This window comes from Lepidochelys kempii, chromosome 14, assembly GCF_965140265.1.
Source record: "Lepidochelys kempii isolate rLepKem1 chromosome 14, rLepKem1.hap2, whole genome shotgun sequence".
Taxonomy (NCBI): Eukaryota; Metazoa; Chordata; order Testudines; family Cheloniidae; genus Lepidochelys; species Lepidochelys kempii.
Genome location: NC_133269.1, coordinates 7,096,539 through 7,122,747, shown reverse-complemented (window position 1 = coordinate 7,122,747; position 26,209 = coordinate 7,096,539). Strand labels below are relative to the sequence as shown.

Here is a 26,209-nt window from a genome sequence, read left to right as displayed (position 1 = left end):
GGAACTAACGGAATCATTCAGAGAGCAGCCTTGCTCCACAACAATGGCTGCTGTGAAGTGACCAGTATTGGAGTTGGCTCGCACTCTACCCCACTCAAAAACCTTAAGTGATAGATGAATTCACCGGACTCTCACAGAGGAGCTAAATGTCTCTCCAACACCCAAGCATGTTAAGGGCTGACAGTTACAATAGATAATGGGAATGGTCAGTAAACTCACACAATACATTCTATGTTGGATAATTGTTTAATGGTAATTTTATCTAGAGTAGAATAGAATTTACAACATTTTAAGAAGCAAATGTATGCTAGTTAAACCCACATATCCTCAGATTGTCATGCACTTTTCACTGTATGCCCTCTGCACAATATATTGGTGTGCATTTAAAAAAAAAATAACAAAGTCTAAAGGGGGAAATTGATGGATGAGATGGCACTTTACAAGTTCTCTTCTATGGTGCCAACGTTTTGCTGTGTTTGCTATAAGTACGGTCTTGGTGGATGTATTTATTTGCTCCAGACTTTCCTAGTGGAATCCAATGGAAAGATGTATTTTTCTCAAAGACTAAAATAAAATAAAGCAATGCACACACGCACGCACATGCTGTTTTACACCACAGAAACCAAACGAATGAAACTTTCCATTTAGAGAAAGGTTGGCAGCTCTGAGTGAAGGAAATACATGTGGTGAGTGGGTGGCATCAGCACAGCTGAGGATCCCTTCCAGTGTACAAACAATTCCCTAATTCTCTTTTTCACCATGACATGCTAGATGGATGATATTAGTTGCTCAATTGAAAATGGTGGTAGAATCCTGTACGTAGGATATCAGACAGCTAATACAGATATGGCTATTGGACATTCCAGATTTTAGTGAAAAGGGAAACAAATTTCTCTATATGCTCAATCCCATTGAAATCAATAACAATACTCATTAAGTTCATTGCCTGTTCATGGCCTGTCTCGGTTGATTTTCTAGTACATGAAAATACCCCCTTCTTTTTGCAGTAAATTCGTGTAATAGTATGACATAATTTTTTGTTTTTTTAAATCGTAAGTTATAGCTCTATTTTTAAATTGCCATATCAGAAATACAAAAACAAACCACACCTTACATGAATAATTTTTTTCAGGATATTAATGTATATATATTGTACTCCAAGACCTGTTTAGCACAGAAGACTGGCTACAAAGACTGGTTTTCAACATCATCTAGCAAAAATGATAGTGTAAAAGCCACTGGGCAGGCTTAAAGTTCATTCCTGGGTCTGGTTAAACTTTTTGGCATCAGAATATGTAATGGTCTTATAGCTTTAATACTTTAAAGTTAACGCCTGGCATCACTTCAAAACAATGCAAGATCTATCATAAGTAGTCCTCTTATCTTATCTGAATAGCAATTTTATCCTGTAAATTATTTGAAACTACAGTATTTCAGTGCTGTGGAAAAGAGAGAGAGTTTTTTTCTGTTAAATCTTTGGTACTGCAAGTACCTTTAATTATTCCCATTTATTTATCGGTATTCCGTGTTGAGTAGCATGTGATACCATACCACATGCTCTGCAAAATGCATTAAGGGAACACAAGTTTGCTGATCTCTCTTTTACTACAGACTTTAGAGTAGCATGTCCATGCTGTTTAGATTTTTAAAAGTCAATATAATTATATTTATTATGTGTCGTCAGATCTAAATTTCCATTTTCAGAGACAGTCCTGACCCTGCTCTATACTTTTCAGTTGATACACTAGCTGTGTACCCATTTCCTAGTCTTCTACAGATAACCCTAAATGCTTCTCTCCCACTCCCATCACCACCTCTGTGAAGGTGTCTCTCTAGCATAAGCATTGTGCACTTTGCTTCAAGTCGACTCTTGAGGTACCAATGCCCAGGTTCAAACAGGTGCCTATAATTAAGCTTTAGTAAGTAAATATTCAGTGTGCATTGAAACATTTAATGATAACGTTAACAAACCTTTTTGTTAATTGTTTAGTTGTTGGAATTATCATATTTTGATTATAACCTCCTTAGAACATGAACTGTCTTTTTGTGTGTTCCTATATCATCTAGCACTTTGGAGCCTTGGTCTAAGAGTTGGGTCCTGAGGTCCAGCAATACAAATAAATAATAAATTTTTAAATAATGAATGTGTCTCATCTGATTTTATTAAAAATTGTGATAATTTAAGAGCGAGACAAAGATCAGTTAAATTAGCATTGTTATTAGCAATAATTATTTATTGGATTTGTATTTCTCATTTGTCTGTATATGCGCTGTCTGCTTTACTAGCAGGTAAAGCCTTGTCTCAAGGAGCTTACAGTTCAGATAACGTTGAATCCATTTCCACTGCAGATGCAAGACATGGTTCCTGAGACAGCAGATTTTTTTTTTTTTTTTTTTACTTAAGTCAAAGTGCTGGTGCACCATGAAATCATTACAAACAAAACACAGGTTGTACGAATCAAAGAATAAGGGGAACTTGATGAACATTAGCAATACTTGTAAATAGATGAGAGAGCTCAGTTCTGCTACCCTTACTCCTACATTGGTAGTCCTGTTGTAATCGGTGGAACTACCTGTGTAGGAAGGCACTAAGTGAGAGTCAGGGTGGCCGAATAAGTTTGTCAGTGGCTCTCTTGATAGTGTTGAAAACTAAGATTGAAGAGTATACAATACCCATGACTTTTGCTACCAACTGAACACAATTATATGGGGTTTTTTCCTTCCATCTTCTAATTTTTAATGTGTGTGTTGTATTGATTGATATTGTTTCAGGCTTTACAAGATGAAATGGAAAATTATTGCAATCAGGTACGATCTACAGAAAAGAAGCTGCAGCACAAGGAGTTGGAGACACAGGAACAGGTAAACAGTACTGTCCTACTAGATTTCTTTCCTTGGGCAAACAGACTCTACATTTGACATTAATATCTTGCTGCAAGAGAAAAGCATATCTTATCCTACCATATTTTCCTCTAGCTTTCTTTTTTGTTTTTGTTAATAAAAGAGAATTAAACTGTCTGAACCCCAGGAGCAAATATTTATCCAATGCTCTTTGTTTCAAGATGTTATTTCAACTACTTTACCTGTTAAATTATGCTTTTTAGGCAATAATATTGTTTTGAATGGAGGTTTCTGGTATTACTATAACCTGTTATTTCATGACTTCTGTTAAGAGAGTTATAATTTGACAATACTTGGGATAAATATAATGTTTATTGCAGATCTTATGCATTCACTGGTTAGAGTATTGTACGTAAATGATTCCATATGATTAGCATTGCTAAGGTTATTCTGGACATGGTCAGTGAAATCAGAGATTCCTAATGTTCATTTTTCCTCAGTCTGCTCCATAGCAAAGCTCACTATTTGTAATGTACAGATTGGGAAAATTAATCTAATACTGTTATCAGAATTGTTACATAAAATTATCACTGAAATGTAAAGTGATGTGCCTGCATTAGAACCATGTTGTAAATTGAAATATGAAGGAAAATACAGAAGTAGTAGAGATTGCACAAATCCACATATCCCAGTCTTTGATCATGTGCTCACACAAAGAATACTGACCTGATGTAAGGAGAGATGAGTTTGTAGAATCTCCCTTTGTCTCTATTGCTTTTTCTGTACTGACTTGTAAACACATGTGCAGTGTTTCAGATCCTGATTTAGTACCAAAGTGCCTATGGCTCATTCTTTCTGTTCCCATATCTGTACTTCCTAGCATAGTCACATTTCGGGATAATCATCATCAGAATATCTCAAAAAATTCATAATGATTAGCAAGTATTATTGTTCTATTTACAAATGGGGGACTGGTCCATTGAGACACAGACCTATGGTGACTTGACCACTGTGGTATAGTGAGAGTGGCAGAGTCTGGAACAGAACCCAGCTCTTTTGAGTCCTAGGTCCCTCTCCGACTATTAAATAGTGTTTTCAAGCATCTCTTCTAGATGTGTCAAACTGTTTGCCTAGTCTTCTACCCTAAGCTGTTTTTTTCTTCCAGTATGTTTTTCACTCATTTTTAACGTATTAATATCTTTATAGTTGCAGTTTCTGTTGGTGCCTTTGTTAGTTCATTCCACACATGTCCTCCTGAATAAAAAGTTTTTTAGGAACTTCCTTAATACCTGTTCCTTTCTTAGTTTCAGTTTATACCTTTCTAGCAGTTTTTATGGCATTCACCTTCAGTATTTATCTTCTACTTTACACCTCAGTAATGTCCACTCTTAACTTCCATTCCTTTTCTAATTCTTTTATATCTTCCTTGTAAAAGAGTTCCCCAAAATTGTACTTGTTCTTCTAAGCATTGGGTAATGTTCAGAAATGTCTGAAATGGGATCCTAAGTCCCATTTTCAGACCTGAGGTAGAAGCCAAATTCCCATTGACTTTTGCACCGTCAAGTCCAGAGCTGCTTCTGCAACTTGTTAATATATTAGCATTGGAAGATGCTGATTCTTAGCCCCAGTAAGTTAATCAACAATTGAGACTTTGTTGAATGAGTTCAATCTTACAAGGTTGCTCATCTTACAATGTTTTTTTGAGTCTTTCCTTTTAATTTTTTAATTTAGTCTTTCTCCCAAGAAACTCAATGGTAACATGGATATCTTGATATATTTTTCATTGTCATTCCTTGGCCAGACTACCCATAAACATGTTCAGAGAAGGGGCAATAACGGTATACAGCCTAGGATCAGCCAGTTAGGCAGTTGAGATATTCAAGGCCCTTACTTGGAACTTTCTTCCTACGCTTACCAAATATTCTTGTCTCGATGCCGCATTGCATAAAGGGTTGAAATTTGCCTTGGCACCATTACAAAGGGCAGTTTTCTGGGCTATTACATGTCTCCTTTAAAAAAAATAATAGGAGGAAGTGGGTGGGGGTTAAACGGCTTCTGTTTTTCATTAAAAGGGAAAATTCTGTGTTTTGATTCTATAACAACAACAAATAAGTGAATGAGACATGAAACAAATACTTTGTTGTGCTTTTAATTAAAAATGAAAAGCTGGTTCTTGTTATGGCTTGTTGGGTGGCATTTTAGTGCTCCGTGTTTGTCTTATTTCAGTAGGGACATCCTTATAACTCTGCAGTCTCCAGAAGTGAGTGACGAATTCACTAAGCTTACCCTTTGTTCCTTACAAAGAATGAACCTGTTCCTTATTAGATTGGTCAAGACAGATACAATATTTACACACACATTCCACACAAAAAAGCTGTAAAAAGATGATTACAGTTGCAAAGTACTAAGGCAACTAGAACTGAATGCAATATCCCAGTAGAGGGTAAGCTATTGATTTGTTTAAAGTGCTATAATATTTTCCATATTGTTTTCTGTCCTAGTCTTTGTGCACCATAACATTTTGTTTGTGCATTTGACCACCACTGCATACTGAACAGAGGTTGTCATGCACTGTCTTTGTCTTTTTCCTAAGTGGTTACATTTAATTTAGAACTCAACAATGTGGCTGAATGTTTCAGTTTATTCTTTCCAGTGTACATTACCTTGCATTTCTCAACACTGAGTCTCTCACCTGCTGACATGTTGCCCATTTCTCTACTTTTATTAAATTCCTTGAAAGTTTTCAGTCTTCTTTAAATCTTGACTAATCGAAATTTTGCATCATCTATAAATTTTGTCATTCACCTCATTTTCCAGTTCACAGAGAAATACATTAAGAAACACTAGTTCTCGTGTGCAACCTTGGGGCACCTCATGCCTAACCTTTTGTGTTGTTGAAATATTGAACATTTATTCCAAATATAAGTTTCCCAACCACTTGAGACATTTTAAAATTTTATTCCTGGTGGGCAAGTAATGAGAGGTCAGTAGAATTTGACTCAGAATATTGGAGATACTAGGTTTCCTCATAGGAGTGCCTGCACCGTTAAAACAACCCTAGAGAAGTTCTTGGGAAATCCAGGAAGCATTCCAATGTAGGAAATAACTAGAACCACTTCCTAAAACAGGGCTCTAAGTTTCTTGCTTCCCAGTAATATGTGGACTTCTGATTTTAGATTAGTTTCCCATATTGTCTGTTCTGTGTTGCAGCATTTAATTGTCTTTGATAAATGCATAGTTTCAACATTGTCCTATACATTCAAGCTCTCTAATGGGAAGATCTGCATCCTTCACTTTACTGGAGAAGTATTCTGTTTCTTGTATCGCACTGCTTCTATAAAGGTGGCAGCTGAATCATTATTGCAGCCGTCCCTATATCGTTTGTATGACCTCAGTTCAGCAAGGGATGTAAGCACATGCTCAAATCCCATTGACTTCAATGAGAATGAAGCATATACTTCAAGTTAAGCACATGCTTAAATGCTTTGCTAAATATGGGTGGACGTAAGCATGTGCTTAAGTGTTTTTGCTGAATTGGGGCCTATGTAAATATCTATGGTAGATATCCCAGTCACATTCTGGCTTGAATATCTGCACTTCTTCAAAAAAAAGTTAAAAAGGCAACCGCCACACTGCAAAATATACAAAAAGCTTATAGTAGACTGACCTCTGAGAAGTTCTCCCATGGGAACCCTACCTCAGAAACCATTTCAGAGTGTTGCTCCCGTTTACTTTTTCATTTTGAAAGGACTCCCAAAGATTTTGGAGTGGGAAGGACATTGGGCGAAGTTTGTACCCCAGGAAGGAGGAAGAAAAACTTAAAAAGATCACCTTATGCTCACAATTACGTGAGCACTATAGTACAGCGGTTACTGTACAACACTGAAGATGTTTAAACCATAGCAATCATCCTCAAGGGTAAAAGCATCAATCATGTTGCAAAAAGAGCCTTAAAGGAGAGAGATGCTGTTCAGACAGAAAATCAATTATGTACAATTCATGAATATTATTAAGGGGAGTCAGGGTGAGTGCCAGTACAGATTTCCAAGCCTTTAATTACCATTTTCTCAAATTGATTAAAATAAAGGCAGAGGGAAATGAGATGAGTTAGGGTTGTGTTGGAGGTATTTGGAGTGAAATCTGTTCAACAAAACAAAGCTGCTTCATTTTATTCCAAATTACAAAATGAAAACAGAAGTGATCATTGAGAGCTGTGATTCAACAGCATTTATTGAATTTTTCATGTTTAATGTTTATTATTCTGACTTGGTTAATTTTATGACTGCTGGATATTTACCACATTCAGTTGCCATGCCAACTTAATGTATTTGTTCGCAGACAATGCTATTATGCACCATTCTGAAATGTTGGTTCTTCAAGTGGTTGCAGACGTGTATCCCACTCAGATGTGCACATGCCCAGTGCACCAAAGCTTAGCAGTACCTGTGGGGGGTGGGGTCAGCGCTCACACACTTTGGCCCCATAGCCCCTCCCCTAGCTGTTTAAGGGCAGCACCCCTAACCCACCTTGGTTCCTTCTCACTGCCCAGGACTAGATTGTAGCGTTCTGTGTGGTATTTTACCTTACGCGTCTCTGTTTCAGTCTTTCTGGAATTTTATTGTGTATAGTTAATAGTTAGATAGTTTAGTAGTATCCTTAGTTTTAGTTAGTAGAAGTCAGCTATGATCGATAGTTATCCTGGTATGATGCCATCACCACATTTAAACAGTTTAAACATTTTCCATTGCATGGGTTGCTGTCCTCAGTAGTGATTCCCAGATGTGGTGTTCGTTGTGCCTGGCAAAAGGGCGCACTAAAGAAAGGTGCACCATCTGCATATGTTCAGGTGGTGAGGGACTTACACCTCAAGCAGCACCTTATGGAGTGCCTTGACTGTGACAGTGTTGGTTCTCTGGCCTCCTTAATCTGTTGGATTGACCTCCCATATCTCTTCCTCTTTATCCTGACCTACTGACTCAGCACCACGGTCCTTGGCATAGCAAGTGTGCTGTGTGGCTAGATGACAAGGAGGAACAATGTTCATAAGCTGTTCGACCCGTGCTACTTAATAGTAGGAAACAGTCTACTAGGTTCATTCATTTGGCCGAGTGGAAGTGATTTTCAGTTTGGTTGCTAGCTCACAGAATTCAACCAATGCTAGCCTGCATTCAGGACATTTTTTATGTCACTCAGTTCGTTGAGGGTCCACTTAGCAGCGATCTTGGCATTTCATCCTCTCATCCAAGAGAAGAAAATCTTTCTCAAACTTCATGGTAGTGAGATTTCTGAGGCCTGGGCTACACTGGGGGGGGAGGGGCGTTTCGAACTAAGATACGCAACTTCCACTACGCTATTCGCGTACCTGAAGTTGAATATCTTAGTTCGAGTTACCTGGCTGTCCTCACGGTGGCAAATCGACCACAGCGGCTCCCCCGTCGACTCCACTTACTCCTCCTGCCGAGGTGGAGTACAAGCGTTGATTTGGGGATTGATTTATTGTGTCTAGACGAGATGCGATAAATCGATCCCTGAGAGATCGATCACTATCCGCCTAGCCAGTGGGTAGTGAAGACGTACCCTAAGAGGGTCTCCATTTGAGCCCCTGGCAGCCTGTTCTCTGTCCCAGAAGACAGCCTTCCTTGTTGCTATAACATGCCCAAGAAGAGTAAGTGAACTGCACATCTTAATGGCAGAGTTCCCATATAGGCAGTTTTTCAAAGGCAACGTTGCCACATCCAGAATTTTTGTCAAAAGTGGTTTCAGTTTCACGATACCCAAATGATTTACTTACCAGTGTTCTTTCCTAAACCACATTCAAATGCAGATGAACAGTGACTTTGCAAGTTAGAGCTGAGACTGTGCTTGGCATTTTATCTAGAGAAGACTCAGCTTTTTCGTTCATCACCTCATCTTTTTGTCTCCTGTGTGATCGTATGAAGGGTCAGTCTGACGGGGTTCACATCCCCCCCGCCCATCCTTGGCCTGCCCAGGTTTTGCTCAGACTCTCATTTTTTAGTGTCAACTCTATAATTTATTCAAGTCCCGTCCACCAGCACCTGTACAGTGCAACACAACAGCTAATCCCTTTGATCTTCAGCTTCTCTTCATCGGGCCCTAGGAGGAAAAGAGATCTCTCTTCCTTGGGATCTCCTTCAGTCTGGGCACCATAATCCTGTCCTCCTCCCCCTAGTGCTTCTTTCCTCCCTTTTATCAAGATAGTCGGATGGTGGGCCAGTTAATTCTTTAACTCACCCTGTTTCCCTGTCTGATTAGCTACATCCTCCCTATTTACTCAATCAGCTGTCACTGGGGAAACTAATTGAGGCTTTAGTGATCAGAGTGTAGACTCACCTGTCAGTGCCTCAGATGATTGCAGTAGTCCTGGTACTCTATGAAGGGAGAGGTCCCTTGGGTAGATGGCAGATACAAACTATTTAGAACTCTATAGGTCAAAACTGAACCTTGAATTTCCAAATGTTCTTAAGGAATAGCCCTACATAGAGCATGCTGAAGTAATCTAAACTCAAGGTGACACAGCTATAGATTACCATGGCGAGTTTTGTGTTTAAAAGTAAAAGATGCAACTTCTTTGCTAATTGCAGTTGATCAGTACTCTTGCCATCCATTGTTTCCTAGACTCTCAGCAGCAGTCAAAGACCCAGCATGAGTCAGAGTCTGCTCAAAATGAGTCAGGTCCTGAATTTTGTAATGACTCCCCAGACAATTGTAAGAAATAACTTGGTATATGAACAAATAATAAACTTATTTTATATAGCATCTTCCATAACAGTGTTTCATAAAATACTTTACAGGTTAAATTATTACAGAATTAAGTATTGGATAATAGTAATATTATCAAATTATGCTGTTATACATAATATCTATAGAGCAGAAGGGGAAGAAAGTGAAGTTTAGGCACAGGAAAACAGACTTAGAGGTGGGATTTGAAAGAAGATGGTATATCGATGGGGTTGAAAGATACAGGAAACTTGTTTCATATGGCAAAAGTTGCAGGGGAGGAGGTTCTTGCACCAACAGTGCCATTTCTGGAAAGGAAAAGGGGAAGCTGATGGTATATGTGGGGAGGTTAATAATCAGGTATTAACTCTGGTAAAAAGTACAGTCTCCCAGAAAAGTACAAAGGCATGTACACTCCATGGCAGTGAGACTATTGGAATGAAGTGAGCTGCTGAAAAGAGAAATAGGAGATGAGTGTCAATAGTTGAAAGGAGACAGAATTTTTACCAACAGTAGCAACATTTGCGCTCAGATGCAAGAAATACATACAGTATTTGAAAATGTCAGTTACTGGCATCTTGCATGTTAAATAATGATGAGTCAAAGGGAGACCTTCCCTTTTGTGGGGAAAGTACGTTATTTTATGTGATTTAGATGATTGCTTGAATAGAAATAAATGAAGGAATTGTGTTCTTTCAGAGAAAGCAGATTAGAGGTTCCATGGTAAGGCAAATAGTCAAATGAGGGGAAGTAAAAGGGGAAATGGTATTTCTTGCAGAAATGAGCTTAGGTTCAGAAGAAGGAAAGAAGTGAGGAGAAACACCTCTGAGCCTATCCAGTGGTTAGAAGAGGGTAGGAACCCAGAGTTGTGTGGTAGGTTAGTAAGGTTTGTCTGCCTTCCTTCAAGGGGATGGGGCTGCCTGGTTGGAGTTTAACGCAGTACAGATTCATATTTCCGATGTTTGATAAAGGCTGGTATTGACAAGATACTAGCCATAAGCTGGCCTTCAATATTACTACATTTTTACCCTCGTACGCTGTTTCCTTTTTAATCAGTCTCCTTTGTGAGAAATAGAACAAGTATAGCAATTTTTACCTTCTCTACTGACCATGGAATTTAAGCAGAAATGGTGAAATGTTTGAGGTAGGTAAGAACCAGAATCTTACCAACGGTGATGCTTTGAAGAACAGGCAATATGTTTGCTTGTAAAAACCGAGCTCCTTAAAGGCGAGGAAATTGTGATTGTAGAAGTAATTTCTGATTACTATCTACAAAGGCCTTGCCAGAAAGTTTTAGGCAGTCTGCAGATATAGAGCCTGATCCTGCATGTTGCTGAACATCCTCAGCTCCAGCTGACATCAGTGAGGCCTGAGGGCTCTCCGTGCTTTGCAAGCTCAAACGCTTAAACCATTGAATTGTTCCACACTGGCAAGCACTATGCAGCAGGTAACACAAGATGGAAAGTAAAGCTGTAACACATGAATAAATTCCAGTGGTGGTGTCAGAGAATCTTATTCAAACTGCATTTCAGAGTAATTACCTTGATAATGTTTTAGAAATTCTTTGCTATTAACAAAACCAGGAATTAATGGTGTTTGTTTGTAGGGCTGGACCAGTGGTGCTGGTCAGTAGCGCGGAAGATGAGCTAGTTTCGACTTCTATTTGTCTGCTCCCCGGATCAGCGGGTGTTGGAAGCACTGCTGAGGCTTCCCCCTTACACGTAACAGTGACTTCTCCAGCCAGTTTATGGAACAGCATGGACGTGAGCTGAAGGGAACAGTCCTCTGCCAGAGTGAGAGTCCTTTGGATGAGGGGTTAAGGAATTGGGGATCATGAACATTCCAACAGAGACAATGGAGGCCCCCTGCTGGAGGGGGGGCAGTGGAGGGAGTTTGTTAACCACAGCATTCCTTGTTATTCTGTGGTGTTGACAGCAAAAGCTTTTATTCCTATCCAGCTCATGTAATCTCAAGAATGCTGTTCTTGACATATGCAGCTGGCTGTTTTTTAAAGTTTTGCCTAGCTTCTCTTCCTTTGCAGTTATGAATTATATAGACCTTTAGTGCTTAACTACAAACAGAGGATTTTCCAGGTGGGGGATCTGGGGTAAGAACAGAAAGATATTGAAATATAAGCCGCTGAAGTAATAGGGTCTCTTGGATGCAGGTTGAAAGAAACTGATTTAGAGCAGAAAGCTTAGATTGTGCATTGAGCAGTACATCATAACTGGTGGTCCTTAAGGGTTAGTAAAACAGAGAGGCAAAAGATGTTTTGGACTCTCAAATGATTTACTAGCTAAAGAGAGAAAAACACAAAGGTTGGCTATGCCATCACCTTATGCTTTATTGAAATTGTGAGAGCCGGGTAGGTTCTGTAGCTGAATTTATTTTACTGTCATAGAACAACATGGTGCATATTTGCCAAAAAAACAGGACTGTCTGATCTTGCTCTACTATTTTCCGTTGAATTGAATTTATGCAATTGTTAATGCTTATTACTAACGAAAACTTAAGAATAGTGTCGTCAAATGATATCGTCGTGTTTCTTTAAATCTGTAGGAACCACATTTCAGCATGCATTTCACAATGAAGGTAGTAACTCCAACCTCCTATCCCTGGAATAGGAGAGTATGTGAACCAAATAGGGAAGAATGTTTGTACTCTAGTGCATTGTGAATCAGGTCTGGCTCTGGGTCCAAAAGTGCCTTGAGTAGCCCAGAATTTGGCACTCTCCAACCCAGGTCCAAGACAAGCAATTTGGGATCGTCATCTGCAATCGACCCTAGATTCTATTAAGATCTTTTTAGAGTCGGAGGACACCTGAAACCTGAATGAAATCGGGCGTCTGGATAATCGGGTGCCTCTGATTGTAGAGAGCTAGCAGGGTTCCCCGAAGCTGACTGAGACTCTGAGCAGCTTCACCGCACAGCAGCTTTGTTTCCCTCAGAGCTTGTTCCCTGCAAGAACAGAAAATCGGTCACTACAGCCAGGGAGGAGGTGACCAACCTGTGATTAATTGTGAGTTTCACATATCCAGGATTTTGCAAATTGGGGCTGCATTGTAATAACAACACTTAGATACTGAAGAGCTAAGTGTAGTCTGTCGGAGGTGGGCAGTCACATGGGGTAGAAAAAGAGTTGCTGGGTTTGGAATAGGATGAAGGGCTTAGTTTTGGATAATTCACATACACAGCCTAACAAAATGTCTATCTCCTGTGACGTTTGTCTTGACTCATTATGACAATGCATCATTTTATGCCATGCAATTCAGCATTTCCTATATTTCATATTGGAGAGTGTGGGGATGGTTCAGCTCTTATGTTTTTCTTAACTTGTTGTGTGGCCAACCAAAGGTTACTTTATCTATCTGTGGCAAATATAGCTTTTAATTGCTTCTGTTGACATCAAAGATTAAATCAGCTCATCGAAATGAACAAGAAAAAGGGCTTTCTCATGACTAAAGTAAACCTAGCACAACACCAAATAAAACGGAGCTGTCCCATCCAACAGAGTAAAAGCCCTCCTGAGGGATGAAGAATTGTAATTTTAAAAATCTTTTAAGGGTATAGAGGAGACAGAGCTTTGGTGGGTCCTAGGTAAGCAACTCAAGTCAATAAAATAAAAGACAAATCTTTAGGGACAAAAAACCAAACCAAACAAAAAAAAAAAACACTCTTCAGTCCTTTTTCCATGGTCTAAAATAAATGTTAAAAATATAGACACCCCCCCCATCAAAATTAGTACACCAAACTCAGCTATATGTTGTCTGTTAGTTATAAAGAAGTAATTTAGACTTTCACCATGATCTATTTAAATCTCTTGGGTCAGTAAATCTTGTTAGTAACTTCAGCCAACAGCTATTAGCATGTTTAGCACAATGTGACAGGAAACAGCTGGGATCTTATTTTCATCCCATTGTGCAATTATTAATGAATATAGTTGAAAGTAATATACTTTCGACAAACTATCTTAGCAATGAATTTATTGGGAGATCCTCTTCACCATGATATTAGGGTCTAATATTTTGCAGATCAGTTTTCACTGCAAAATGGTGCATACACCTTCTCACTGAAGTCCAGAAAGATATCATTCTAAGAATCAGCCCCAAACAATCCTTCAGCTACCAGGGATTGTTTCTTTCTTTGTCTGTCTCGCTCTCTTTTTTTAAATAGTACTCAAGAATTTCCTTCCAGCCAACTTAGTAATGTGTATCTGGATTCTAAAGCATGGTACCTATTTCTTTGTGACTTTCAAAGAATTATCTTCCTCAGAAGGGAACAGCTCTCTTCAGCCTTTGCTGGATTACAGTGTGAAAAGTGAATAACCGTTTTGTGAAAACATGCAGTTAGATTGCACTTGAAGATTATACTGGTAAAAAATAAGCAGGTTGGAAGAGGCCTGTCGCAGAATTTGACCATAATTTCTGCCAGCAATCAGTACGGTGAAATTTACCCCACCATGGGCTAGTGCAAGACCAGTCACAACACTATATATCTATGGTGTGGCAATGCAGATGGGAGAGGGAGACTGCAATGGGGCCTGCACACAATGGAAGGGTGTCTCTGAATATGCAAGTGTGGCAAAAGGCTACTGGCAATAGAACTGGGTAGCCATACTTGCATGGATCTAGTGACCAGGAATTTTCTCGTGAATGACATAGAGGTTCTGCAGCCACTATTCCCATAGGCTGAAATGATGGTAACAGAAGGACTGGACTGGCATCCCACGGTTTGTTTGCAGAGTGGGGGCCATGGGATTCCTTTCCCTGGACCTTGCATCCCCAATTTTACAAGCTTTGTGCATGAATTTCACCGTTATTATATTATCTTTAGATATGGAGTTAGAAAAGCTGTCCAGCACAATCTGCCTGATTGGTGAAATATAGCTTTTATTTTTTCTTAACTTCCAAAAATAAAAACATTTAGCAGTTCTAGCTGTCTGTTTCTTCTCCTCTCTCACCAAGAACATGTCTAACACATGTTAGATGAACACAAATATGCATGTTCTGCTGCATCCAGAACTCCACCCTAAATCAGCTCTTGGCTCAAAGGATATTTATCCTGGCAAAGTACATATACCTCATAATGTTTAAAGCACTCACAGAAATAACTTAGATACACTTATGCTATTATTTTATTTTTAAAAAATACAAATCTTGATCTCTCACACACACACAAACATATCAAACAATTCTTTTATTTCTTTATATTTGCATGACACTATAGATTACAATTAGTTCACAAGAAAAACTTTTATTTGTCTATGTACATAAGGGCTTTGCGGGGGTCTCTTCGTTTGCTGGTACGTGAGAAGCATTTCTGCACAGAATTCTCCTAAACTTTCATAAGATCTATTTTATTCCCTTCTACTGATAGTTATATTATGTATAATACATATTTGACAAGACTTGCTTTTTCCAAAGGAAAAAAAAAAGGAAGAAAGAAAGAAAGAAAATCGGTGCTTTAAGTGAGCCTTAATTTATATCTAGTCATCAAGTGTTTAAACATGTGTGTTCTTTGCAAATAAGCTGGAAGTCAAAACTTATCTCAGTTTCAAATAAAGTAAAATCTGATTTGTGGTCCTGATGGCAAAACTTCCTGGCAAATTTAAAGCATTTTGTTGCTAAAACATGAGTAGTGTGAAGTGTGTTGGTGTGTGAACGCACAGTAAGGAAGTTCCATTTGAAAATTTTGAAGTCAGTCTGGCAGTGAACTTCCCCTTATCCATCACTGGTGAAGTCAGCCCCAAATCCATCAAAGCACTTGAGCACTTGCTTAACTTTAAGCAGGTGGCTAGTCCCATTGGAGTCCGTGGAACTATTGACATGTTGAAAATTAAGCACAGACTTAAGGCCCTGATTCAGCAAGGTAATTAAAGTTGTGAGTAGTCCTGTTGAATTGATTAGTGCGACTAATCACATGCTCAAGGACCAAGCTGAATCAGGGTCTAAGTGCTTTGCTACATTAGGATGTTAGTGAATACAACAATAGTGGGAAAATATAAGGCCCAATCCTACTCCCAGTTGATCTATGTTGATATAATATCACTTAGTGATGATGTCATTGAATAAAGGTGGCTGATTATTAACAAGTCCTTGTGCTTAAGAAATTATCATTTTCATGCCCAAAAATCCTAAATTGTAACATCTCTACAACAACCATGTCCATTTTTTTAAATGTCTACCACCCTGTAATAAAATGAGCCCATGGGTCATTTACTTTCTGTTTGCAAATGTACATGTGGTGCTCCACTATGATATTTCACTTTTGAGTGCAGTAATGTTCAAATATTTTCCATTTCCCCATCTTCAAACAGGAATGTGTTCTAAATCTCTTAGGTCTGTTTTCCTAATCACTGCAGTGGGAATGAGCATTGCAGTTTGCCTAACCTAGATACTCCTTATTGCATTCCCATATATTTTAAAGAGTCCACTCACCTTCTCCATATTTGATACATTCCCTTCCAAGTTCATCTGGTTAGGTGCATGAAGAAGAACATCCAGTTTATGGGAAAAGACTTAATTTTACTTTTGGTGCTGAGACCATGTAATATGTGTCATGACATAGACTTCTTGTTAGTCAGCCATCGTTAGCCAGTTGACTATTATGAACACTCTGTATTAGATAGCAGTACAGCAACACAGTAAACTTACATTTCCCCCAGCTTAATGTGATTGCTAAATCCCAAACAAAAGATTAGAGGAAGTTCACTATCAGACTGGCTAGTGTAATGTGTTAAATTCACAATAGACATATGTGATCCGAATTAGACACGTAGGTACCTATCCAAAAAAGCAGATATTCAGATAAGTTTCCTCTCGAGGTTCCTTCCAGTTCTATGATTCTAAGATTCTGTGATTATTTATATTCACCTGAAACTTTTCTTCTTATTGTAGACATCTGCAAAGATATCTTGCTGTAATCCTCCATCCAGTTGCATGGTCTTTAAGTACGAATGATCCAAAACTATTGAATAAAACAATCATCAACCAAACTCCCCTGAGACTCAAGAGTATTATGTAAACAATGCACCAGGGCAGCATGCCCTAGGCAATGAGAGACATGGGTCTCCTGCATTCTTTGCTTACAACCAAGCTTCTTGAAATGCCCTTTCCCAGTCAGTTTTCGGTGGGAGATTGTTTATAATACTTTATAATTAAAAGGAGGGGGAAATTAAGTATAAATAATTAGAAAATGATGACTGCAGCTGGTTCTGCTCTTTCCTTAACTTGTATAAATTAGTCCTAAAGTGCATATGACATAGTTATGGGCACTGCTGGTAGGTACCAAAGATGTCATGGTAGCAATGCATATCTATGTCAGAAACCCCAAACGAAATAGTATGGAACTCCTTTACTTCAGCCTTTATTCATCACACTTTCTTTTTGAAAGTTCTTTTTTTCACTCTTGCAGCTATTTCTTTTGGGGAGTTACACACCCTTTCATATTTAAAGGGCCTGATACAATGCCCACTGAAGCCAATAAGGAGTTCTTCTGTTGATTTCAATGGGTATTGAATCCATCCCTCAGTGACTGGTGATCATTTATGTAGACAAAAATCAATTCATGATTCTCTATATGGTTCGAATGGAGACATAACTTTATAGTGATATTTTTAAGTATACTGGGATAAGCTGCTAGGGTGGTAATATTTCCTTGATATATATACCCAAAATCATGTGTAAGGAGATCACACATTGGTCTTTTGAAGATGCTCACAGAGTCATTCCAAGTCCAAACATTTTAGAAATCTCTTTGAGCATTTGAATCTCCAGCAGAGTCTTGAATTCATTGCAGCCAAAAGGGAAAGGTCAAGCAGAAAGCAAAAGCATATGGAGATTGCTGTAGTGTCAGATAATGTGCCTAGAAATTACTTTAAAAAAGAATAATCATTTCAGGAGACAGGTTTTGGTGCTACTCAATTTAATACTTTTAGAGCTTGGTTAGAAGAATAGTAGATCAACAATTTTGATTCTGCTGCAATGAATTTGACTGAAAAATGAGCTGTGAAGAGTGCAAGGAATGTCTTGCAAATTTTCCGTGTAATAATAAGTAAGACAAGATCCTCAAAATATCTAGATGGGGATTGACAAGTCATTAAACTATTCTGAGTGCATCACTTAGCTGGAGGGCATTAATAGTCCTGGAATGAAGTCCAAGAAATGCCAAGCTGTAAATAAAACATAGTTACATCCATAGACACAAAATGTTGCTCCTTACAAAACTTTCTAACTTCGAAGTGTTTTTTAAAAAATTCTGTATGCAGAGTTATTTTGTCTCATATATTAGGAGTGAGACACAAGCAATGCCTGAGCTAACGCCCACTGAAGTCAACAGGAAGGCTCTCATTGATTTCAGTGGCTACTGCATGAGGCCCTCTGCCCAGTCCCCAGCCGTGCTTTCGTTAAAGCTTCCCAGGGACGGATTAGAGGGAGATAGCCACATGGCCCTTCCTTTGTCCTCTCACACCAGTTCTTAACAGAGCCCCTACTATGTCTCCTTTTTCTGCCCATTTTTTCCTCACTCCTTTTCTATAACCCTCTTTTTTCTTCTTGTTTTCTTTTCTCTCTACTTCTTTTCTTCTTTCTTCTCTTTTGCTCTTTTATGTGTTTTGGGGACACTTTCTCCTCTCCGTGCTGCCCCACCCACCCCCCAGAACCCGCTCCCTGTTCTTCCACTCACCAGAATTCTGCATGGCCCTGGGGATGGTAACTGGTGCCATACAAGGCTGAGCTGAGTAATGAGAACTACAGCTGGTTGCATAAAGGGCACAGCAGAAGCAGAGAGGGAAGGTTGGTGACATTAAGGAGCTGCCTACCACTTGACCTGCAAAGGTGGCAGCATGCTTGCAGTGTCTGTGTGCAATGCTGGGTCTGCGTTCTTACAGCTTTCTTCCTCTGTGTCCTCACCCTCCCTTGCCCCCCACCCCCAATTAGTCTTGTTCTGGCCTCCAAATTGGGAAACACTGGTCTAAGAAGAAGTTGGCTGTGAAGATTCTCTCCTCCCCCCAAATTGGTTATGTGTCATTTAAATCTCTTTATTCAATTTCAGGTGACATACATACGACAAGAATATGAAACCAAACTCAAAGGTCTGATGCCAGCATCTTTGAGAAAGGAACTGGAAGACACCATTGCATCTTTAAAATCTCAGGTAAAATATCAGTACTCAATTGTCTCCAATTCTAGGGTTTAAATAACACTCATCTCTTTTATAAAGGAAACTATGAATGCATTAAATTTGGCAATATTGGATTGAGGTCAGTGATAAACTGGCAAGAGTCAGATGCTTATCACACCGTCACCTTTCTGCTAGGATCTCCCTCTCCCCATCTCCCTCATCTCACTAGTGAAAGAGTCATCTCTCTTGATCCAAGGGATTTACCTCAAATGCCAGCTGAAAGTAGAAAATAAAGTCAGCAATGATGTTGCAACTGTTACCTTTTTTTCTTTCCCAAGAATATGCTGCTGAAGACAGAGTATGGTTAGCAACTATCTATTATCAGTGTTTCTTCAGAAGAAACTCTGTTCGCCATGCCCTGGGGGACTCTTTGTTTCCTTTGCAGCCTGTATAATAAAGCAGCCCTTTGCTTTTTTAGGTACTGCCTCAAAAGTCCATTGAATTAATTCCAAGTTTGGTTGATAAAGGTAATAGCGTTGATATAATATCTTGTCAAAGACATTTGATTTGGTACACACAGCATTTTAGTTTGGATTTGCAGCAGGAATTAACTCAGGAAATTCTAAGACCTGTGTTATGTGTTAGATAAAACTAGATGGTTCCTTCTTGTCTTAAAATATATGAAACTGTAAATTAATCTGAATGGCAGCCCTAGAAGTAAGAATAGTAAAGATGAAGACAAACTGTTAAATGTCATTTTTTTAAACCAATGACTGATCATGTTTAAAAAAAAAACAAAAAAAAAACCCTTACCCCTTTGGAAGGGCTACTGGGTAGTGGATAGTTAGGAAGCAGATGTGATGTATCTTGATTTCAGCCAGGCTTTTGACACAGCCCCATATGACATTCTCATAAGCAAATAAGAGAAATGCGATCTAGATGAAATTACTATAAGGAGTATGCAGAACTGGTTGAACGACCATAATCAGCACAATTAATGATGGTTCACTGTCTACAGGGGAGGGTGTATCTAGTGCAGTCCCGCAGGGGTCAATCTTGGGTCCAGCAGAATTCAATATTTTCATTAATGACTTGGTCAGTGGAGTGGAGAATATACATATGAAATTTGTGGATGACACCAAGGTGGGAGAGGTTGCTAGCACTTTGGAGAACAGGATTAGATTTCAAAATTATCGTAACAAATGAAACAAGATGAAATTCAATAAAGACAAGTGCAAAGTACTGCCTTGAGGAAGGAAAATGCACAGTAGCTGGCTAGGAAGTAGTACCGCTGATAAGGACCTGGAGGTTATAGTGGATGACAAATTGAGTATGAGTCACTGATGTAATGCAGTTGCAAATAAGGCTGATATTCTGGGCTGTATTCATAGGAATGTTGTAGGTAAGACATGGGAGGTAATTGTTCCACTCCACTAGGCGCCAGTGAAGCCTCAGCTGGAGTAGTATCCAATTCTGGGTGCCGCACTTTAGGAAACACATGGACAAACTGAGGAGAGTCCAGAGAGAGCAATGAAAATGATAAAAGGTTTAGAAAACCTGACCTTTGAGGAAAGATTTTAAAAACTGGGCATGTTTAGTCTTGAGAAAAGAAGACTGAGGGGGGGACCAGATAAGTCTTCAAACATGTTAAGGGTCGTTATAAAGAAGACTGTGATCAATTGTTCTCCGTGTCCACTGGAGACAGGACAAGAAGTAGTGGACTTAATCTGCAGCAAGGGAGATTTAGGTTAGATATTAAGAAAAACATCCTAAATACTGGAATAGGGTACAAAGGAAGATGGTGGATCTCAAATCTTGGAGGTTTTTAAGAGCAGGTTAGACAAAAAACTGTCAGGGATGGTCTAGGTACACTAGGTCCTGCCTAAGCGCGGGGGTGGACTAGATGATTTCTAGATCCTTTCCACCCTACATTTCTTTGAGTTTATAAGGGTACGCTGTGTATGGTGGTGATGTGATGTACAAACTCCACTCTGGATAGCAGAATCCTTCAGGAGCCATTCATAATCCACGTGGAATCATTTGAAATGCGAAGACATGCATATGTTCATGAAATGCCAAAGGTTGGGGGGGGGGGGAATGAAAGGTTAAACTGTTATCTGAGTTGTTAAGCGAGTTTTTTGTGTGCAGAAGTCAACTTTTTTTGGCTTGGATTTATTTGGTAAAATGTTGTTTGAAATGAGGTCGTTACTTAAAATCATAAAACCGCTTATAGTTTTACATAAGATATTAAATAGAACCACATCGTCCATCTCTCTCCCTGGAAATGGTTGTTAGTTTAATTTACTTACATTCTCTGTTTATAAAAGTTAGTTTGTAACATTTTTTGCTATGCATGGGAATTTCCCTTGGCAATGTCTGTCTTTAACAGAAATATGACATTTCCATAAGAGAGAGCTTTATAGTCCCACATGCTAAAGGTGGCACAAGTTAATAGTCAATTGCAGATATTTATTTATTGCATGTAAAGGAATTTCCAGTGGTACTGATATTTAATCTGATTAAAGTCATTGCAGACCAATAAAGGGTTAAGGATCTACCAGGATGATCTATTTCCAGTTGATAGTAAAAGGCCAATTAAAAGTTTAGTTTACTGTTAACTTTGTCTGGTAGGAAGCATTCCATTGGAACAGATATAAGAATACTTCACTTTACAGTGAGTATTGTTTTTTAAAATTGAAACTGATATACACCTGCAGGGCTTCTTTTAGGATCAGCAGCATTTCAAAGGACTAAAAGTAACTCCAGACTCCTAAAACTGGGTGTTAACGCACAAACACGTAGCTGCTGGCTTCATCTGCAGCAGTATACAGTAGTCACAAACCATTCAGTAAGCAGGGTTCTCTTCTAAAGCACAGGTGTCCTTGTCTTTGAAAATTGTTGAAATTCCAGTCTGAAAACATCAGAGGAGAACGGCAGTGGAATCCTTACACCTGTCAGGATTATTAATTGTTCCTGGGGGGGTGACAAACCAAGAACTGTTAAAAATGAACAAATATTCACTGCTCAGCAAAGTTTTCTAAAACTTTAGTAAAGTTTAAAATGCATTGCACAATTGTTCACTGCCCACCCCCATGAGCTCTTTGTAAGTTGTCCTAACATGATAGTGCTACATAATATAAGCATTAATTCTCTCACACACCCTGTGAGAAAGTGGAATGTTGTTTTCACAATATTTCAGATAAGGAAACTGAGGTAGAGAAGTGAACTGACTTAGCGTCAGAGCTGGGATTAAAACTCAGATTCTCAGTCCCATGTTTAGTCCACATGCTACATTATCCAGTATAGCTCTGAGTCCAAAAAGTTATCGTGGCTGTTTTGGCTTCTGACTGAGTGTATAGGGTGCAGGATTAATGCTGTGAGTACACAGGCCAGGGAAACCACACTAGCAACTTTCGGTCAAGCATCATTGCTTAAATCCAGCTCATGACTAAGGTGCTATTGAGATTTCTCTCGCCAGCATAAACTGGGCTTTAGACAGTAAAGTCAGCCTCTGTGAAATAAGTACCAATTGATTCATTAAGATTTTATACTCCTCTTTCATATGGGATGTATTTTGTAGGTAAACTTTCTGCAGAAGAGAGCATCTGTCCTACAAGAAGAACTGAATGTGTACCACACCAGAAGGTAAATGAGTGTCTTCTCCTCAATTTGTACCATTTCACACCTGTGGGTCTCAGCTATTGAAGTTTTACCACTTAATTAAAATGCTTAAGTATGGTTGCACTTTAAAAAGAACCTTATTTTCAGTAAACAAGCTCTCTTTGAGAAGTTACTCAGCTCTTCTAACCACAATGCTTAGTCAGTGCTATTAGAGCAAGATTAGAGAACTTGCAGGTGCAATACAAGTCTGGGCCTTGCCTCCATGTTCATGATGAAACAGTGCACAGCTGCAGGTCTGCGGTGATGCTGCCTTCTTTTAAAGATAGAAAACGATGATGCAGTTCTGAATATTACAGCTTACAGCTTCAAAGTACAGGATCTTTAGCTTTGTTTCAGACATGTACACCATCCAAAATAAATGACTACAAGTGTTGCAACAACAATAAAAAGATTCTCTGTGCCCTTACAGTAAATGATTCACATGGATGATTGGGAAAAAGGAAACTTCCAAGCAAGGTCATTGAGGTTTTTTTGGCCTTATAGGGTTCATTGATAATTGTATATCTCACAGCAGGATTTCTGCAAAGAACAGGATGTGCACATATAAATAGCAGATATTTTAATGAAAACCATGTAAGATATAAAAACTAGTCTAAAAATATGAATGTTAAAAGGACTTCTTAACATTCTGGATATTTATAGTTGAGACTGATGATAAAATATGTACAGGTGTGTGTGTGTGTGTGTTCACATTGTTTCCCTGAGATTTTTGGTTCTGTACCTGGTATTATAGGAGCCATTGTCAGATAAACATTGATTCAGTGTATTTTTTTGCGAGCAATGGAATTACACAGCAATGCTTTTGGCCCAAAAGTTTCCACTGAGACAGCCAGTCAGTGCTTTCACACAGAGTACTAGCTGGCTAAAAGGTTGGTAATGGTTTATAGATCCAGTCATAGGTTTAGATCCAGGGCACTACTGACCAAAAGTTGAATAACACATTTGAATGTGGCTTGTGTGTAATGACTTTAGTGCCATTCTTAATAGAGGAGAAGGGTAGGAAAATTAACTTTACTATTGTATTCCAATGGCTATACCTAAGGTTAAACCACATTGGCAGCCTAGTTTGGAGAAGTTTGTACTGCTACAGCCTATTCTGTGGTTAACAGAGAATCAGGCCAGAATCTTTCACAAGACTAAATTCATGGTCATTTGGAGGGAGTCAAGGGGGAGCAGAGGGAAGTATTATCTTCACACTGATTCATTAGCAGACCCTTTTTTGTTAATGTTGTGCAGTGTTTGAGGATACTTGATAAGCTGTTCAGTGCAGGGACTGAATGTAATATATATATGTGTTCAATGTGTAGCATAAACAGGCCTGATCCTGATTCATGCCTGTGAGCACTTTCTAATACAAATAATAGTAAGATATAACTAAGGAGAACATTTTAATTTTAGGTAACTGCTGGAGCAGAGGAAATTGTTCAAGTGACAAATGGACTTCTTTCAGCAGGTTTGAAGATTTGGATCTTGTAAATTAAACTGTGAGATCAGTGGCTGTTTTGTTAGCACAGAAAATGTAATTAAGCTCATGAAAGCACATTCATCATTCATGCTAGAGTTTTTTGAGTTGTATCTTACTTGAATTATTTTTTACCATTATCTTATTACAGATTTACAATTTTGATATATTGTGTTTGTGTCTGTGCTCAATTTACTTACTGCGAAACTAAATTCCCTCGACTATTGGTTTTGCTATCACTTCCTAATATCATTTTTATTCAATTTTATACATGATAAAATCATGTTTCTATTATTATTATTATTCAGTATATTTTAAAAACATATTTTACATTGTTTTCATGTTCATATGTTTACATAATATTAAAATATTCTTTTGTACTTTTTTGTTTTGACATTGTTTGTGGTCCCTGAACATTTCATTTGCTGAAGTAGTCATGATGTTTGTGAGGGTTTTACATACCGTGATGTGTTCACAGGGAAAAATCCTGTTCCAACTATGGAAACGTCACAAGTGCTGCCTTTAGTCACTCTTCTGATTAATGGCCATCAGTAGGCATGACACAGGCTAGGCAGCCACAGGACAGGGTTCTTTTCTATGAAAATGCATTGAATTATGTGGTGTATTTTGAAAAGAGAGGCAAATAAGGGCCCCTATTCTGCAAAAACATATGTGCTTAACTTTAAGTATCTTAGTAGTCCCATTGAAGTCACTGGGGCTACTTATGTGCTTAAACCTTAGCAGGTGCCTAAGTGCTTATAGGCTCTGAGACATTGAAAGTAATGGAAGCTGAGAGCACACAGCACCTACCTGGAGGCACTCATCAGCTTGTAAACTTGGGTTCTTCTTTTCTGTTGTTCATATTGTTCAAGAATGGCCATTACTAGCTGGTTTTAATCCACAAACTGAAAAGTGGGGAATATAAGAAACCAGCTGTTTTTCCCTCTGTGTATCTCTGGCAAACATGACACAGTTAGTGGTCTGGACACAGGATATGGAGACAAGAATTTACTGACAATGGCCTTGGGCAAGTTATTGAACTTCTCCCTGTCAGTGATAAATGGTGATGATAATCCTTGGATACCTTCCTCAGAAGGGTGGTGTGAGCATTAATGTATTGCTATTTGTAAAGAGATTTGATGATGAAAAGGGCTGTGTTGTTAAGCAACAGCCATGCAACTGACCTCTAGGGGCACTGTGGCATACATGCTGAGCCCTCAGCTCACAGGCTGCTCCAGTATCATCTCCCTTCTGGCATCTAGATAAATGAGGGAGGAAACTTGTTGGCAGACCAGATTACACCCAGCCTCACCTCTTGGCAGCAGGACCATTGGGAGAGGCAACTTTCTGCCAGATTTCACCCTCCCGTTCCACACATCACCTCTCCACCTTTGCTTGGTGCTTTGTTAATTGTGAGGCTGGTCCTGGCCTGTGCCCATCCGTGGCTGAGCTATAGGTTTTCTACCTTCTCTGAATCAATTAGTGATCCCATTGCTTATGGATAAAGGTTCTTCAGAGCTCTCAGATCATCAGAGAAGTGATGCAGCAGGTGCCACTAAGCGCTGCCTTGGGCGATGGTGTGTTTTACTAGGAGTGATGTGCCAAGATACATTTAATTTGTTGTGGGTAGAAAAATTAAAAACTGTTTACTCAGAAAGACATATGGCAACATTAATTCAGCTCTTCAGAAGAAATTTCAAGAGTTCACTGAGTTGCAGATTCTGAACTGAGTGGATTAGCTTTTGTAAATTGCTTTGTGTTGGATCTGAGATAGAAGCATCTATTGTGATGAAACCTCTTTTCCCAAGCACAAGTGAAATGAGATGAGTGATGATTAGCATGCTGCTAATATTTTTGCACCTATCAGAGTGGTTATAGGGCTCTTGAAATCAGTGGAGTAGCGAAACTAATGCACATAACCTCCGTTGCACATGGATCCCTGAGTAGACTAACTGAATGCATATCTGAATTTCATTATGTACTAAGGAAATGGGTTGCTAACATCAGTGATGATCTCAACAAACAGTTTAAGAATGAGGGAGAAAAGCAGAACGTGGTCAATTTGAGTGTTTCAGAATTGAGATGATCTCCCCTTATGGAGAAAGTACTATGGAGGCCAGCGGTAAACTAAACCAGGTCCTGGGGTTCACCCCATAAAATGAATTGCTATAATTTTTTTAAACATTTCTTACATTTAAAAAAAGTTGAGGTTTGTGCCTTCCCTGTAATTGGTACATGATCAAGAAGTATCACACCGGGATGTAATTAACTATCAGGTAACAGTTGGTTTCACGGCTTGTAACTCTTACTGCTGACTGGCTAGTCAAGGCCCTTTACCCGAGGTTCACTTTCTAGCAAAAGAGTTGTC

General features: G+C 38.9%; 1 protein-coding gene across 9 annotated transcripts in view; it reads left to right on the top strand.

Moving 5' to 3' along the window:
• CEP112 (centrosomal protein 112) overlaps positions 1 to 26,209 on the top strand; it is a 357,419-nt gene that overhangs the window by 278,396 nt on the left and 52,814 nt on the right. For 7 of the 9 annotated variants that reach the window (XM_073311620.1, XM_073311622.1, XM_073311618.1 and 4 more), the window contains 3 exons: positions 2,773 to 2,862; positions 18,630 to 18,731; positions 22,279 to 22,343. In XM_073311620.1, the coding sequence (XP_073167721.1) occupies positions 2,773 to 2,862; positions 18,630 to 18,731; positions 22,279 to 22,343 (257 nt within the window). Of the gene's footprint in view, positions 1 to 2,772; positions 2,863 to 18,629; positions 18,732 to 22,278; positions 22,344 to 23,777; positions 24,007 to 26,209 lie in introns of those variants that run through there. The other 2 variants (XR_012154913.1, XM_073311617.1) reach the window with 2 other exon arrangements.